The sequence below is a fragment of the Eutrigla gurnardus genome, assembly GCF_963514095.1.
Source record: "Eutrigla gurnardus genome assembly, chromosome: 21".
In the NCBI taxonomy this organism is placed as follows: domain Eukaryota; kingdom Metazoa; phylum Chordata; class Actinopteri; order Perciformes; family Triglidae; genus Eutrigla; species Eutrigla gurnardus.
The window spans coordinates 7,130,045-7,144,660 of record NC_139932.1 but is presented as its reverse complement, the minus strand read 5'-3'; the positions used below and the strand labels follow the sequence as shown (position 1 = coordinate 7,144,660).

Genomic DNA, 14,616 nt, shown 5'->3' with positions numbered 1-14,616 from the left:
GATCAAATAAAATAGAGCCATTCACCTTCCTCTGTACGAAAAGGAACATTGGTGATGGAATAACAGCTGTGACTGTAAACTTCCTGTGACCTTCGGCCTTTCAGATGGATACACCCCTGCGGGACCCATGACCCTTTCTTACATTAAGCGGTTTTAAGATGTAAGCACAATGCCCTCTCTCCGAATATATAAGACGGTCGTGATGCCCAGTCAGGACACTTTTCAGCTGAGAGCCGATCACTGGAAGACGGGAGAGCCAAACACAGTAGATATCATGGTATCGGTCTACTCCGTCCTGTATACTCTGGTGCTGTTCTCCGAGCTCAGCAGCCACTTGGTCACTGTAGCCATCCCTGCAGCTCAAGTAGAAGACGGCATCCTGGAGCAAGATGGCCTGTTTCTGGGGGACGAGCCAAGCGTGGTCGAGCCCGCTCTGGTTCCCTCTGCATACAGACGAAGCCTTGTGCTGGACACCAACGCGAGGGACGAGGACGGGAGCCCGAAATTCATCGTCATCTCGGTAAGCGTCACGTTGCAATTTATTTAGTTTGCTTAAATAACGAATACCTTGTATTCACGGTTAATAAATAATTTACTCATGCTTTATAAGCTATTAAAAATACGTTTGGGCTGCAGTCAAAACAGCATGTTTGTTTCCCCGAGGATGGAGAACGTGTCACATTTTAATGCTGTGAGCATCGTTTTCTATTGTGCCATTTGGATGAAGCAACCCTTTAAAATAGTTAGCTCCCCAACAAATTAATTCAGTCTAATGTTACCAGCTATTTGGACTACACGTAGTTACTCAATCCCAATATCTGGCTAGTCGCAGTTATCGAACTCTGCCAATAACAGTCATGCATCATAACTATTCATTGTATGAGATTTCTTTCCATAAACAACCACAGCTAACCTCGGTTCAACAACAACAAAGAGCACATTATCTCCATCCTGTGACGGAACATTTGATCCCTTTCAATTGGTCACCGTCCTCGTGTCTACTGTTAAGTCAATATTTCATACACATCTATGAAAAACTTTTACGGCAACACTGGAAAACCGGGAAATACTATTAGCGGAAAGGTCAGATGATCGCGAGCCTATAAAGATTTATTGGAATCACAGTGGGAAGAATGATGATGTATCGGTGCTCCCTTAAACGTTTGGCTGCGATGAGCAAAGAGTTTATCTGGCGGTTGCGTCTCCTGTGTGTCATGAACATGGTGGTTATCTCTGCGGTAATGGGGAACAGGCGGCCATGTTGGAGAGAACAAACCATCCGGGTGAACCCGGGGGAGGGAGGAGTGGAATAAAACGGGCCACTTTGATACAATAAAAACGTGCAAACACATTTCTTCCATCTCGGGGTTCCTGTGGCTTGGACCAGGTGGGAAAGGCAGATCCAACACCTGTGCTGCGAGTGAAAAGATATTCTTTGAACGCTGTTGCGATCCAGAGTTCAGATCCTGCCGTATGGAAAACGTATGTGGTCTCACGGCCTCGCTTGTGATCACTGATCGATACTGTGTTTCAGGATATAAGGCCGAGAGGACACGGCGCTCGTGGGCTGAATCCAGCTTTCAGCCAGAAACTTGATCGCAGAAACACCGACATCGAAAGTAAGGATCTGAAAACACGTTTCTGTATAACATTTTTCTCCGATACACACCTGACCTCTAAAGTAAATAGTATATTGACTAATGCAGGTATTCTTCTTCTTCATCCTTTCCTTCTAGTGCTGCGGTGTATGATAGGAAGAGTGTACCGGCCCTGCTGGGAAATATAAAGGTTCCCCCGATGCTGCCGTCCTGCCCTGAATGTGCTGTAAACATTTCTTCATTATAGACCCTTTTACAGCGACGTTTTGTCCCGACCATACAAACGAGTTAGCGAGCTTTTAAAAAAAGAAGTTTGTTTTTGTAGCCATTTTAAAACTCACTCTTTGTCACGGTATCCAGCATCCCAAAGAGGATGTAATTGTTAGCATCTAGTGATTTGTGTTAAGTTAGTAACCAACTACATGTATCTGGCCATCATAAAACAGACTCGCTCATGTATTGTCTCCCGTCACTAATCGCCAATCATTGTTTACAGGCTGTAAAAGGGTCTATATGTGTATGACACTGAAAAGCATTTCCTTGTAAAAAAAAGAAAAATGAGAGCTCACAACCATGTAAAACAAAATAAAAGTTTATTAAAAGTGAAAAAGTCTGGATCATATAAGTCATATTTACAGAGTTGATCATCGCTGTGGAATTTTACAGGTTGAATAGGTGAAGACAACTGATGATTAAATACATTTCAAGTCGGACTTGCCCTGATGAAAGGAAGTGTACTGACCAACTCTCCCAATGATCTGCCATGAAATCCATTCACGCTGCAGCCGTCCACATTTTCTACACTGATAAATGGCTTAATTAGTGTGGAAACAACAAATCCCATCGTTAATCAACAGAAGATTAATCTGCAATCATTATGATGAAGGGATTCACGGTTAACATTCATTTTTAAGAAAAAAAAAAGAGCCGTTTCCTGATTTTGTGCTTTTCAACCACTATCTGCTGAAATGAGATCAAGTAATTAAATGAATAGACATTTTGAGATATATTGTAGAAACGTATTCACCATCTTTGTGAGAGTTAAATGAGAACATTAATGCCACTCTCATGTGCTACATAGGAAGCTTAGCTTAGCATAAAGGCTGCAAATCAAGGTTCCCCAAACTAAGATCTACACTTTTACCAACTGGCTTAGTATATGTTGGATTGCAGAGCCAGACTAGCTGTTTAGCTTGGCTTTATGCTAAGAATAACAACATGTGTCAGTCCATCATGTGTAGAAACCCTTAGACTCTGAAGAAGCTGGTCAGCTTTCCCTGTCCAGCTATCAGCTTCTTCTTACTCGAGGCCTTGTTGGCATTCTTGCCAGGCATCTTGACCGAGACGCTGGTGAGCTGTTTCTTCTCCGGAGGCTCGTTCTCTGATCCTCCGTGTTGGTCACAATCCACCTGCTTCCTCTTGTTGCCCTTTCGCTGCGCCTGAGTGCCAGTTTTCTTTCTACTGCCCGGGACTGCGCCTCTGTTTTGGGCATTTCCACTTGTTGGCCCGAGAGCAGCCCCCCGCTGCACGCCGCTCTGCTCCTTATTCTGGCATTCAGATGTAGACTTGGCTGGAAAGATTGAAACAAAGTAAAAGCAAGTGTGACAACCTGGTAGGAAAAAAAAGGGGGAAACGTTGTGACGAAATTGCTGACGTTGGCTGCTATGCGAAGCAGGCGGTGTGTTTATTCTATGAAGCTGAAGTTTAATGTAACCTGATGGAGCCGAGTCTGAATTCCCACGGAACAAAAGACAGAAGGGGAAATGGGCAAAAAGTCTGTGTGAGTGTGTGTAGTTTTTACTACAGATGTGGGTGTGAGCAGGTTTTATAGAATGGGGATTCATTTAATGGCTGATGGTAAGTACCAGTCCCAGGGCTGGGGCTGGGAAGGGTTCAGGGCTGGAGCTGAGAAGGTGTGCCTGGGCCTCAGTCCAGCAGTGTGGCGTCAGAGGAAACAGAAATCTACCCCAGCAGAAAGAGAACGCTGCACCGCTTGTGTTGACATTATGAGCTTTTCACTGCATTCAGTGCAAAAAAATAAAAAACAAATTACCGTCGGATTTGCTGAAATTAAAAGTTGAATCTCTACCTTTGGTCGTCTCCTCGTCATCAGAGCTGTGCTCTTCAGCCACGGCTGGGAGGGTTCGGGGTTTGGGTGCTGGGTGCACACAGGAAGGAACCTGGCTGCTGCTGGGGAACTCCAGCACACGGTTGAGTGGCAGGTCTTCCTCTTCGTATGTGCACGCAAACTGGGATCGAATTCCTTTGTTTTGGTCCTGGAAGAGACAGAAAGAAAACCTTTAATCCGGCTGATGGTGACCAATGCTGATTATGGGCCGATACCGACTCAAACCGCTGGATCAGGTACCGGTGAAAATGGTGTTAACATACTATATACTTTATATACTGGAATATCCTGTTTAAGTTTTCACCAATTTGTTGCAGCATTTATACATTTATTTATTGTACATTTATGTCTATGTTTTTATTTGTTACATTTTGTAAAGCAGTGTTTAAGTCAAGCTTGATATTGCCTTGCACAGAAAACAATTGATGCCAGTCATTTCCACACAGTGAGGCATACAGCTCCCTAATTAAACACTGGTTTCGGATCGCTACGTTACTGGCTGATACACAAAGCCCAGGTATCAGGACTGGAAAAAGTGAGATCAGCGATCATTAATTCCTAGCCTTTGAAAATAGACTTTCTGAAATTCCAAGAACGAGTGCTCTCAAAAGGGGAGGAGGAAAGACAATGTCACACCCAAAAGCGAGGCGTTAGTAGTGTTTCAAATCCATCTCTTGTGCTGTGATTAGCTGAACTACATGTGATTTTTTTATGAGGTGAGTTTGCACAGACCACTAATGACATCACTTATCATAAGACATTAGGTGTCTGAGATGGTAGAGCAGCACCTCATTAAAAATCCTTTGGACAGCCTAGTCAGTCTTAAGAAAGTGAATGATACTGAAGACTGCAATCCCGGCCCTCGGGCACATGGATCCACAGCTTTTCATCCACCGTTTGATCTACGCCTGCTTGGGATTATCACAATCCAAAGATTTTGCCCTTCAGGCCAGTGGGCCACAGAAGGGAGAGAAAAAAAATCAGAGGGAAAAAATACAGGGAGGAAAGCTGGGTGGGTCCGTAAATCACAAAGGGATCAAAAAGCCTTTGTGCTTTTCAAAAATAACTTCTTAAAAAGGAGAACTTGAACAACAGCAACACAAAAAGAACGAGGCACGCTTCAATAAAAGGGAGCTAAAAATGAATGCTGCCCTGGTTGCATGCTAATAAAAACCTATCTGAAAGGCCCCGGAAACAATGGGAGGGGATGGGAGAGTGAACACGGCCAAACGATGACTGACGGATGACGTCTAATCCAATTACAACAGGTGGGAGCGCAACATGGCACCGTGTGGTCAAGACGGCCCTCATTCCTCCCAAGATGGCTGTCCTGAAATAACCTCTGCACACCGCCTGACCCGGGGACACCTGACCCAGACATTCCTGATAGTGCTTCCAACCGCAGGTGCAAGCAATTTCTGCAGCTTCGCGTCTTGACACGCAGGTGATGGAAGTGAGAACAGGTGCACCATTAATATTATCACCGCCGGAGAGCGATACGATCGGTCTGAAATCAAATCTATACGCTCAAAGTGTTATCATCCATCTCTTCGCAGACATCATCACCGACGTCATAGAAGACGGCAACAACAAATTATTTCTGTGTTTGGATCATCTGTGGCACCGGGACAAAGATTTGGAAGCGTCCCAAGAAGCAGAAACTAAATCTGTCCATCTCCGTGTGTGCCAGTTGACGTCAGTGCATGATGAAACCGCTGGAGGAGTCTGGGATAAAGTCATTCGGCAGACAACAGGAAACAATAACCTTTCAAGTTTCCCTTGCTAGTCGAATTACGCGACTGATATGGCATCTTCAAAGTGAAATTGATGCAGAAAGCTTCCGCTCGCCGAGTTCAGGAAGCGGTGAGCTGCCCAGGGACCATTACAGCGCACTCAAACAGGAAGGCAGCCAGATTGTGGGGAGCTGAAATGACATCTGCTAGCACAATCAAATAAAGGAGCCATTTCACAAAATGTGTTTAGCATACATGTTAAAAAAATAAAATAAAAAAAGGAGCTCAGACAGTGGAGCTGCTTCATGTTAAAAAGAGCAGTGCAGCCTCAGAATCTAAAGCTGGTCAATGTTGTTTTGGGTGACTCAGCATTTGTGGAGTCTATGCAGTGGTGGAAGAAGGACCACACTGTAAAAAGTCCTGCATTCAAAATGGTACTAAAGTCAAAGTATATACAACCCTTTTTGAGAGTGATATGTGAAATATGATATCATTTGATTATAAATGAATTTATTATAAATGTAAGCATGATCAATACTGGATTTTTCAACCAGATAGTGACGTTGGTATTTGGGAGTTAAGATGACGGTAATTTTTGATTTAGTTTTGCGCTCCGATGACACTGCGAGACTCACAATGGACACGTTTGTTAAAGATGGTAAAATATTTGACACAGTCAACCACCAAATCCTCCTCTCCACCCTGGCTGAACTTGGCATCACTGACTCTTCTCCCACCTGGTTCACATCATACCTGACCTTTCAGGTCACACAAGGAATGGCTCTATATCCAAACCCTGTTCTCTGGAAACGGGTGTCCCTCAAGGCTCAGTACTGGTACTCAGTACTTATCCTTCCTTGTCACAAGCAGGCGCCTACATTACCCACAATGCAACTAAACCACTGGCAGATTGGTCAGAGATTTGGGTCTACATCTCCAACCAAAGTGACTCAAGTGAGTCAATTAATTAGACTTGTGCAGCTCCTGCTGGAGCCACGAAAGGTTTTCTCCGACTTTATACAAAGAATTTAAAACATTAAATATGAAATAATATGGTGACCAGGTTGCATGCTGATTGGGACATTTTACAGCTGAACAATTGACTTGGCACAGGCCAAGGAAGAACCCACTACATTTTGGAGCGGATGCGCATACACGCATTATTTTTGATTTATGGAAACAGCCCTCGCGGAGGTCTGCATTCTCCGATCGCCCTTCTCGTTTACGCTGAGTGTTTACATATGTATCGGCCTCAAAAATCCAGTGCCGGTGGGGCTTAATGGTGGAGTAGAAGTGTAACGTAGCAGAAAATGGAGATACTTAAGTAGTAGAAGTACCTTAAAAAGTGTTAGTGTATGTTATGATAACAGCGAGCGCTAAATCTCGACTCTGATGAAATGATCCTCTTCGCTCTCCATAGATTAAACTGCAACAGCAAAAGCTCACAAACGGTAAATCCGGCATACTAAAGGTAAGGCTGCATAATCACTATAATGTGACGGATTCTCTCACACTGACCAGAGAACAGAGCAGCTGAACTCCTGCCAGGAAGAAGGAAAAGAGATATTGATGTCAGATATACAGTGTGTTATATTGCGCATCGTAAGCACCTGGACCTGAGCCCAGACAATAGGATAACTTATCATCAGGACTGGTTAATGGTTTGAATCCCCCACGAATAAGTCCTTCTATGCCACGGATTTGAGCAGCACCCTCAAACCAACACTAAGAGCTAAAACACAGCTGTGCAAACGGGAACGGTGGAAGTCAGTTAAGATGTGAGCTTCAGCTAAGCAAATAAATAATATAATACCAGGGAGAAATTACAGGATGTAAAGACATTATTTTCAATGTTTGTACATCTGATTCAATTTGAAGTAACTGATGGTTTGGATTTGGGGCTCTTGGATGAAGGGGCCCACGTTACCTTGGGTTTGAGCAGGTCTAGCCGGCTCTGGACTCGGTTCTTTAGAGGTTCTGGAGAACATCCAGTAGACACTTCAGGGGATCTGAGGGGCGAGCCACAATGAGAGGCAAAGACAAGAGGTTTAAATTAAAAAAGCAAGAAAGCTTACATGGTCACACTAACCAAGAAATCCACCCACTGCTGTTCTCTCTTTGTTGCAGCTTTACATAATATTTTCAAGATGTCAAAAGATGTTTTCGTTCACGTCAGACTGAGCTGATGTTGGGCTTTTGCAACAAACTGGATATCAGCCATTCAATGTCATGCACCTCCGACATAATGTAGATCCCCCCCCCCCCCCCCCCAGACCACAGCCAGTGGCTATTTTTTAATATTATTATTTTTATTTCAGATGTTTGACCGGAGAAATTGTTCCAGTGTGGTGTGGGAGGATTTTCCTCCATATGGTTTGGGTGGAGAGTTGCACACAGTCTCATGCTGGTCTAATTGCTGTTTCAGGGGCTTTCCCACTCCGACTGAATCCTGCAGGAGTGAAAATAATCTAATCTAATTCAAAGCTCCCAGACTTGTTCATAGTAAAATATTTCACTTTTAATTTGCCTGTCTTGTACATGACCTCTGACGGATGTAGCATATGTTAGCTTAATTTAAGACCATCAGAGCTGGCTAATCCAGTCTAGTAGGATAATCATCTGGGGATCCATTTCAGTGGCAATCTGTCCAATAGTTGTTGAGATATTTCAGTCTGGACCAAAGTGATGGGCCCTAAAGTCACTGCTAGAAATCTGCTTAAAATATAAGTATCACCCTTAAAGCACATTCCCTATTAGAAATACAAAGACATTGTCCGATCACAGTTTGTGCTGCAAGACAACCTGAACAAGTTGAGGACGCAGGTCCCCTCTGCTCCACTGAGGACGGGCTGGTCCTCAGACAGCAGGTCCGCCTTGTTCCGACACGGAGGATCCAGCGCTTCTTCATCCAGCAGAGCCATCAGCACCTTCACGGTGTCCCGACCTCCGTACGCAGTGCAGTGATTGACTGCGTACGCCTTTGGCTGGAGAGCAACACAACTACAATCAGCGCACTGTCGGCTCACATGGCTGACGTTTCTTTTTGGTGGTTGAAGTGGGTTTTTGTGTGAATGTATGGACTTCTGGAGAGAGGCAAATGCCAAAAGTGTAGCTGTCTGGCTGGAGCGCCGAGTATACATTACCCTGGCCGGGCTTATCCCCGTAACGCCTCCATTAGCAATCTGTTTCTGGATCTGGTGGAGCTGGCAGATCCTCTCCTTCAGCTCCTTCGTCGTCTCCTCGGCCGCCGCGTACACCGCGTCTTCGCTGCTGCGTCCCTTCACCAGCGCCGCCCTGATGGCCGTCACCAGCCTGGCTCCACACACACTGAGGATCAGACATGACGGTCACAATGACATCTGCTGGGAGACGGCATTGTGTAGGTAGAAAACCCTGCGTTTGTTTTGGAAAGCGATCGACTCTTCTGCGGAACACACATACAGGTTTTCATCTGGTTGGAATTAATAGTGTTCAAGAGTTCAGCCAATATTTGCCAACATGAATAACTCTCTCCTAAAACTGAAAAGCCAGGCCTTAGTCTGAATGTCTTCAAGAGATATACTGCAGCTTCACTTTCAATTAATTGGACACTGACTTTAAGGGCTCAGAATAATTGTTTCGGTGTTAACATCCAGTTGAGCTTTATTTCACTGCAACGTGCCTTTGCCAATGTTAACAGTTGTGAAGCAGAAAATGTGCTCCAAATCCCTGTTAAAGTCACCCTGGGCACAGTCGCCGTGCTCACCGATGGACTGTCAGCAGACAAACTCCAGGATTTTCCTCTTTATAGTTTTGGGGGGATTTTCGCCCCTTGCTCGCACACAGTCTGCGGCCGCATGTCCAAAAATCATAGCAACATATCACCGCTGTGAGTTCCCAACAGTGTGCTGCACTAAAGCATGCGCGAGGAGATCGCCGTAAGGTGGAGGAGGCGAGCGGTCCAACCCTGACCCGGCTCTGATGCGAGCGGGGCTCAGTAACAGAATCATTTGGGAAAACAGATGTTCGTTGAACAAGGGGCCCTGAACTCTCCATAGAAGGTGTTTGTGTGAGGAAATACAGTACTCCACCGAGAGCGCAAAGGCACTGCCTGTTGAAAGACACGTGTTGGCCCAGTTCGTCGGTGTCTCATCAGACGCGGAACGCTCTCATCGGCTTGGATGAACTGAGAACCCTCAGAAGAGCAGCGAGAGACGATTCCGCTACTACACAAACATCACGGTGTGTTGTTATGGCTCGGCCGAGCGGAGCGAATGTCGCTACTGGGACCGCTACAAAGGGTGCCTTCAACAGCTTCACCTCATATGCTCGAGCCTCACATGATTGAGCGGCTAAATCATTTCTGATAACCGCTTCTGTTGTGGTGCCAAATGCTCCCACGTCCAAAAATAATCTGTCATGGTATGGAGAATGATCTGCGGGGCCTCGAGGTTTGATGATAATTCATCAAAGAACAAGGAACAAGTTACTTAACAAAGACGGGCTTTGATGTGGCAAAGATGAACATGCTTTAGCAATCCAAATGTTATCATGAGGAGCTTAGATGGGAGTCATTACGGGGATTTGAAAGGGGAATAATAACGAGCTGCAGTGGGACAGGTGGATTTTATGATCACAGGTGTGATTCCAGTGCACAGGTGCCAGGCTGTAAATATCCCTCTCAGTAGCAGCAGCGAGGCCCCCCACTGAGTGGAGATTATATTCAATTCATAAGAATTGAATTGGCCCCACCAGAGAGGAAACCCAATATAACAGGAACTTGACTTGAACGAAGAAGTGAAGCAATTAAAAGAAAATCCCACTCAGTCATAAATCACGAGTTTCAGTGTGTTTGACCTCGGTCGCTGCCAGAAACCAAAAGCATGCTCAACTTTTCTTGGAATCTATTCCACTAATCAGCTCAGGATGATTTCTCTGGAAATTGAATATGTGTAGATGAGTATAAGGCTACAATAAAGTGAAGATGTTGCAATGATGCATTATTTGAAGTGGGAGGCTGTACTAGCATGTTTAGCTACTAGGAACAAGCGATTCATCCCAGATTGAAGAATGTGATAACTTTGAAACTTAATGGATACATCTGGTCCATATTTCTCTTATTGTCATCAAATTCCATGAAAATACCAAGTTAACAATAAATTGGCCCCAACATGTTTACTTCCTCTGTGCCAAAGAGCTCTATTGTTGTCCAATTACATGGGTGACATGTTCCTGCATTACCATTTCTCTAATCAATTGGTGCTGTTGTTGTTTTTTTTACACATTTGATTTCATTGAAAAAGTGAAAATTTAAGAGAAAACCGTTTATAAACCTCAATACCTTAACTTTTTAGTTGTGAATGCCTTTTGAAATTGCGTGTCAGACTGGACCACAGACAAGAAGATTGACTCTTAGTGGCTTGACGGTCTCCTTCTTTAGCACGAGGATCAGTCCACCAGAACGAACCTGATGAGTTCACAGAACTTTCCATGCGCTGTGGCGATCCAAAATCGCCGTCTAATCTGGTCTGGATTTCAGACACAATTATGACAAAGTACTGTAGGACCACCAGGACCGCAACCAAACAAAAGAATATAAGATTTACAGTTCAGCCCTGAATGGAGGCACAGCCCTGCCTCACATTAACAGCTGATTCTGTCCCAGGAAGGGAGGCGTTACCTCAACGGTAGGGAGCGAGTGGAAGCCTGGATCAGGCTGCGTTGTGTACCTTGGGTCAGGAATCTCCCCCAGTATTTCTTCCAGGTTGTCTAGAAACTGGACAAAGTCAGACAGGCCTTTGACGTGCTTCCTCAGTGGGTCAGACTCAGCTGGAGCGTAGCCCTTCCCTCCGAGCTGGATGGCCCTCACAAAAGATGTCACAGCCTGCAAAAGCATGAAGGAGACACAAATGTTTTACCGGAGAGGATTACTCCACTTTTAAACGTCACAGTTTTGGTTTCCTATGTGATGTAATGTGTGAATACATTGTCACTAAAGCATGTTCTTAGTGTGGACTGTTTCGTACCAGGAAGAGAGAAGTGTTGCTGCTTTGTGCCGTGTGCTTGAGGTCGGTAAAAGCCTGTCGTCCAAGAGTGCGACTCGGGACGTCGAGGGTCTGAGCCACGGCCATGTCGTTCTTGGCGTTCACGAGCAAATTCAGGTAGGAGCAGAAAACCCGTCTCACTGCCATTTTCACCTGTTGATCATGAATAGATTCAACGTAAATTGTTACTAATACACCTTTATCATTTTTGGTAATTTGGGAAATATGCTTATTCACATTCACAAACACGGCTCTCACATCAATCGTTTAACTAAGCTGCACACGGTTAGCTTAGCTTAGCACAAATAATGTAAACCGGCTCAAACAGCTAGCCCAAACCCCGGAAGAAAAAAAATCTATCACCTAAAGCTTATAAATGAACATGGTTTAGTTTGTTTAACTCCAACAACAACAATAAATGTGTGTAAAAAACAACAATTCAGGGTCATACGAGGGGTTATCTGCCACTTATTTGTTGGCTGGAGCGGAGACTGCAGAAAGTTACTGCTCCCACCCAAGAAATAGCACATTGTCATTGTTACACTGGATTAAATAAACGCTATAAGATGTGATAATATGCGAGACTCATAGGAGTTTGAAGGGGGATTTTGTTACCTTTGGACATAAGCAGGCTAGCTGTTTGAGCCCGTTTCCAGTCTTTGTGCTAAGCTAAGCTAATGAAAGACATCAGCGTGGTGGTGGTTTTCTCTAATTCACCACCAGAAAGCAAATCAACATATTTAGCTTCAGTAAAACCTTTCAGGTTACATTTAGAAACTACTGAAAATGGACAGTAGCTTAACTGCCTGAGTAAAACCCTTAGAAACTGCAGCTGACAGCTCGTACTAAACTCCAGAAATTACATCACTCTAGCTGGTAGCGCAGCAGCAAGCCTCCACCATAAATTCACAAGTGACAGAGAAGAGTGGAGGAGAGAGACTCTGTTACAGAAGCTCTTGTCCAGCCACACATTGTGTTGCTTCAAACATCTGCCTGGTAATTGAATTCACATTGCGCTCTTAAATCGAAGTGATATGATATGGAGTTCCCGTCAATGAGAGTAGGATGGATTCCAGACAGAAATTATGTACGCTGAAGACTGGGGAAGTAAATGCATGGATGATTGCCAGAAGGACAAAAAACACTTAATTTTCCTGAATTGTATATAGGGGAGAGGGCAAAGTGGAAAGTGTGGTTCCTTATGGTGGTTTATGAAGTAAGTTGCACCTTTTATTAGTGTGTGAAAGCAGAACTAGGCCTACCTGTGAGCTGCAGCGTCTGCTTTTACTGGACGGAGTTGATGGGACTGAAGATTCTGGCAACCCTGAGACATCTAGGTTTCCTGATAAGAAGTCAAACATCTGGACCTTTGCAAAAGAATACAAGAAGTAATTAGAGAGATAAAATGATCACTAACTCAGTAGCCAATCTGATCATCCACAATCGACATCATCAGTCTGATTTCAACCAGCTCCTGCTCACCGGGCTCACAATCTCCCCCGGGTCCGAGTCCATCAGTCTCAGTTGTTTGTACATAGAGAGGATATCAACCAGGTCCACAGTGTTGGAGCGTTTCAGGAAGGATTCGTATACCTCCAGAATGAGATCATAGTTCTCCAAGCGTGCAAAGTTGGGGGTTGGCAGGTGAAGTTTGTCTAACAGTAAGTGTTTCCAGGCCATCAGGACATCACTCAGAGCCACTTTGAACTCTCCGCCATGCTGTCACAGGAAGAGAGAAAACAGTGAAAGCAGCAGCCATAATTACTGACGGCCTGGAACCAATCAATTCAAAAGCAGAAAGACCTTCTCCCCGAGTCCAAGAAACGGGCCGTGAGCGGTCTCGGCCGGAAATCTGTGGTAATGTCATCAGTTATAGACGTGATGACAGTCAGCCTGATGGTTCAATTGAATTATGCCATGATGATGATGACGTGAACTGGGCTCGTACGGCTTTGTTTCTGGGATAACTTACAGCAAGAACGCAGAGAATACCGACATTGTTTTATTGCTCGTCCATTGAAAGTATTTTAACTTTCAATTTTATTTGTTGGTTTACATTCCTTGGCAAGGTGATGCTAGCCTCAGCTCTAAAATTAGCAGCAAAGCACAGACATGTCTCACACAGCTTAATACTGACTAATTCCCCAAAAATGCATTAATCAGTGGCCACACTTCATAAGGTGGGTTTGCCTCACCCCTAGATAAATGCACTTGCACTTTCTTAATTAATGTCATATATTTTGAGACTGTTTTGTGTTTGTACATTTGTGATTGCATGCTCTTTTTTTAACCACAAATTGCACCTTGAGGGACGAATTAAGTATTTTGACCTGAATCCAATAGTAGAGGCTGTTTCAATAAAAGCACTGTTACCTGCTTGTTAACTTCTGCCATGGACAGCTGCAGCAACATCAGCATGCCATCAGCTCCATGAATCGTGGTCCTCTCAGAGGGTAAAACCCTGTGGCACTCTCTCCTGAAGGTTTTAACCATCACCTTCAGCCGGTCTCCTAAAGCCTCCATTTCTCCCTAAAAACCAGCAAAGGAAAATACTCTCTCAAAAGCTGTGAAAACATGGCGTTAGACTCAAACAGAGATATTTAATTGTGAAATCACTTTACTCTGGTTTCTCTTTTACGTGATGTTCAATACACCAGATTTTAATGGAGACAGAGGAATAAAACCATAAAAATGTAACCTTCATGGAGCGAAATGAAGCCACTGAAATTTCATGGAAACAAAATAAGTTATTTATTAACAGATTACAAAGAATTACTTTCCTTTTTCATTGAAAGGAAACCCTTCAGATTCGTTGGTCTCGGTGTATAATGGTAACGTTACCGAAAATAATTTACTATTTATTCTAAAACAACCATCAAAATGTGTCTTTTTGTCAGTTCTCCTAATATGTATGGATACAACACAGAGTATAACATGTTCATGGCGACAGTAAATCATAGACAATGTTAATTTAACGGTGCAAACCTCTAATATTGTAGTAGTCTCCGAGATCACACGTCCACGACACAAAGCTGTTGTTTCGAATTTTTAAACTGTCGATGACGCATGAACCTCCCGACCAATCAACTTTAAGTACACAACAATGGTAGAGGTCGACTAAAAAGTATTCTCTA

The 14,616-nt window shown here is 44.1% G+C and overlaps 2 protein-coding genes across 2 annotated transcripts; one reads left to right on the top strand and one right to left on the bottom strand.

Annotated features, from left to right (window-relative positions):
• Positions 1-274: 274 nt before the first annotated feature.
• Positions 275-1,859, top strand: pmch (pro-melanin-concentrating hormone; the record flags this gene model as incomplete). The annotated part of the gene is made up of 3 exons (XM_084038766.1): positions 275-520; positions 1,535-1,619; positions 1,737-1,859. 3 exons carry the CDS (start codon positions 275-277, stop codon positions 1,784-1,786), a joined length of 381 nt encoding a protein of 126 aa, XP_083894892.1. The 3' UTR covers positions 1,787-1,859.
• A 315-nt stretch (positions 1,860-2,174) lies between these two features.
• Positions 2,175-14,513, bottom strand: parpbp (PARP1 binding protein). The gene is made up of 11 exons (XM_084038655.1): positions 14,468-14,513; positions 13,856-14,011; positions 12,965-13,201; positions 12,745-12,849; positions 11,465-11,635; positions 11,168-11,322; positions 8,603-8,786; positions 8,262-8,443; positions 7,387-7,468; positions 3,688-3,874; positions 2,175-3,168 (listed from the first exon to the last, which is right to left on the bottom strand). The coding sequence occupies exons 2-11, from the start codon at positions 14,003-14,005 to the stop codon at positions 2,846-2,848; spliced, it is 1,776 nt and encodes a 591-aa protein (XP_083894781.1). The 5' UTR covers positions 14,006-14,011; positions 14,468-14,513; the 3' UTR covers positions 2,175-2,845.
• Positions 14,514-14,616: the final 103 nt, after the last annotated feature.

What these genes read in the sequence shown, in the direction of transcription:
- parpbp (XM_084038655.1), bottom strand. Translation starts at nt 14,005, where the DNA reads ATGGAGGCTTTAGGAGACCGGCTGAAGGTGATGGTTAAAACCTTCAGG. An exon ending in GCAACACTTCTCTCTTCCTG is followed by an intron (nt 11,323 to 11,464) that starts GTACGAAACAGT and finishes ATGCTTTTGCAG; the next exon opens with GCTGTGACATCTTTTGTGAG. An exon ending in TGCGTCCTCAACTTGTTCAG is followed by an intron (nt 7,469 to 8,261) that starts GTTGTCTTGCAG and finishes CTCGCCCCTCAG; the next exon opens with ATCCCCTGAAGTGTCTACTG.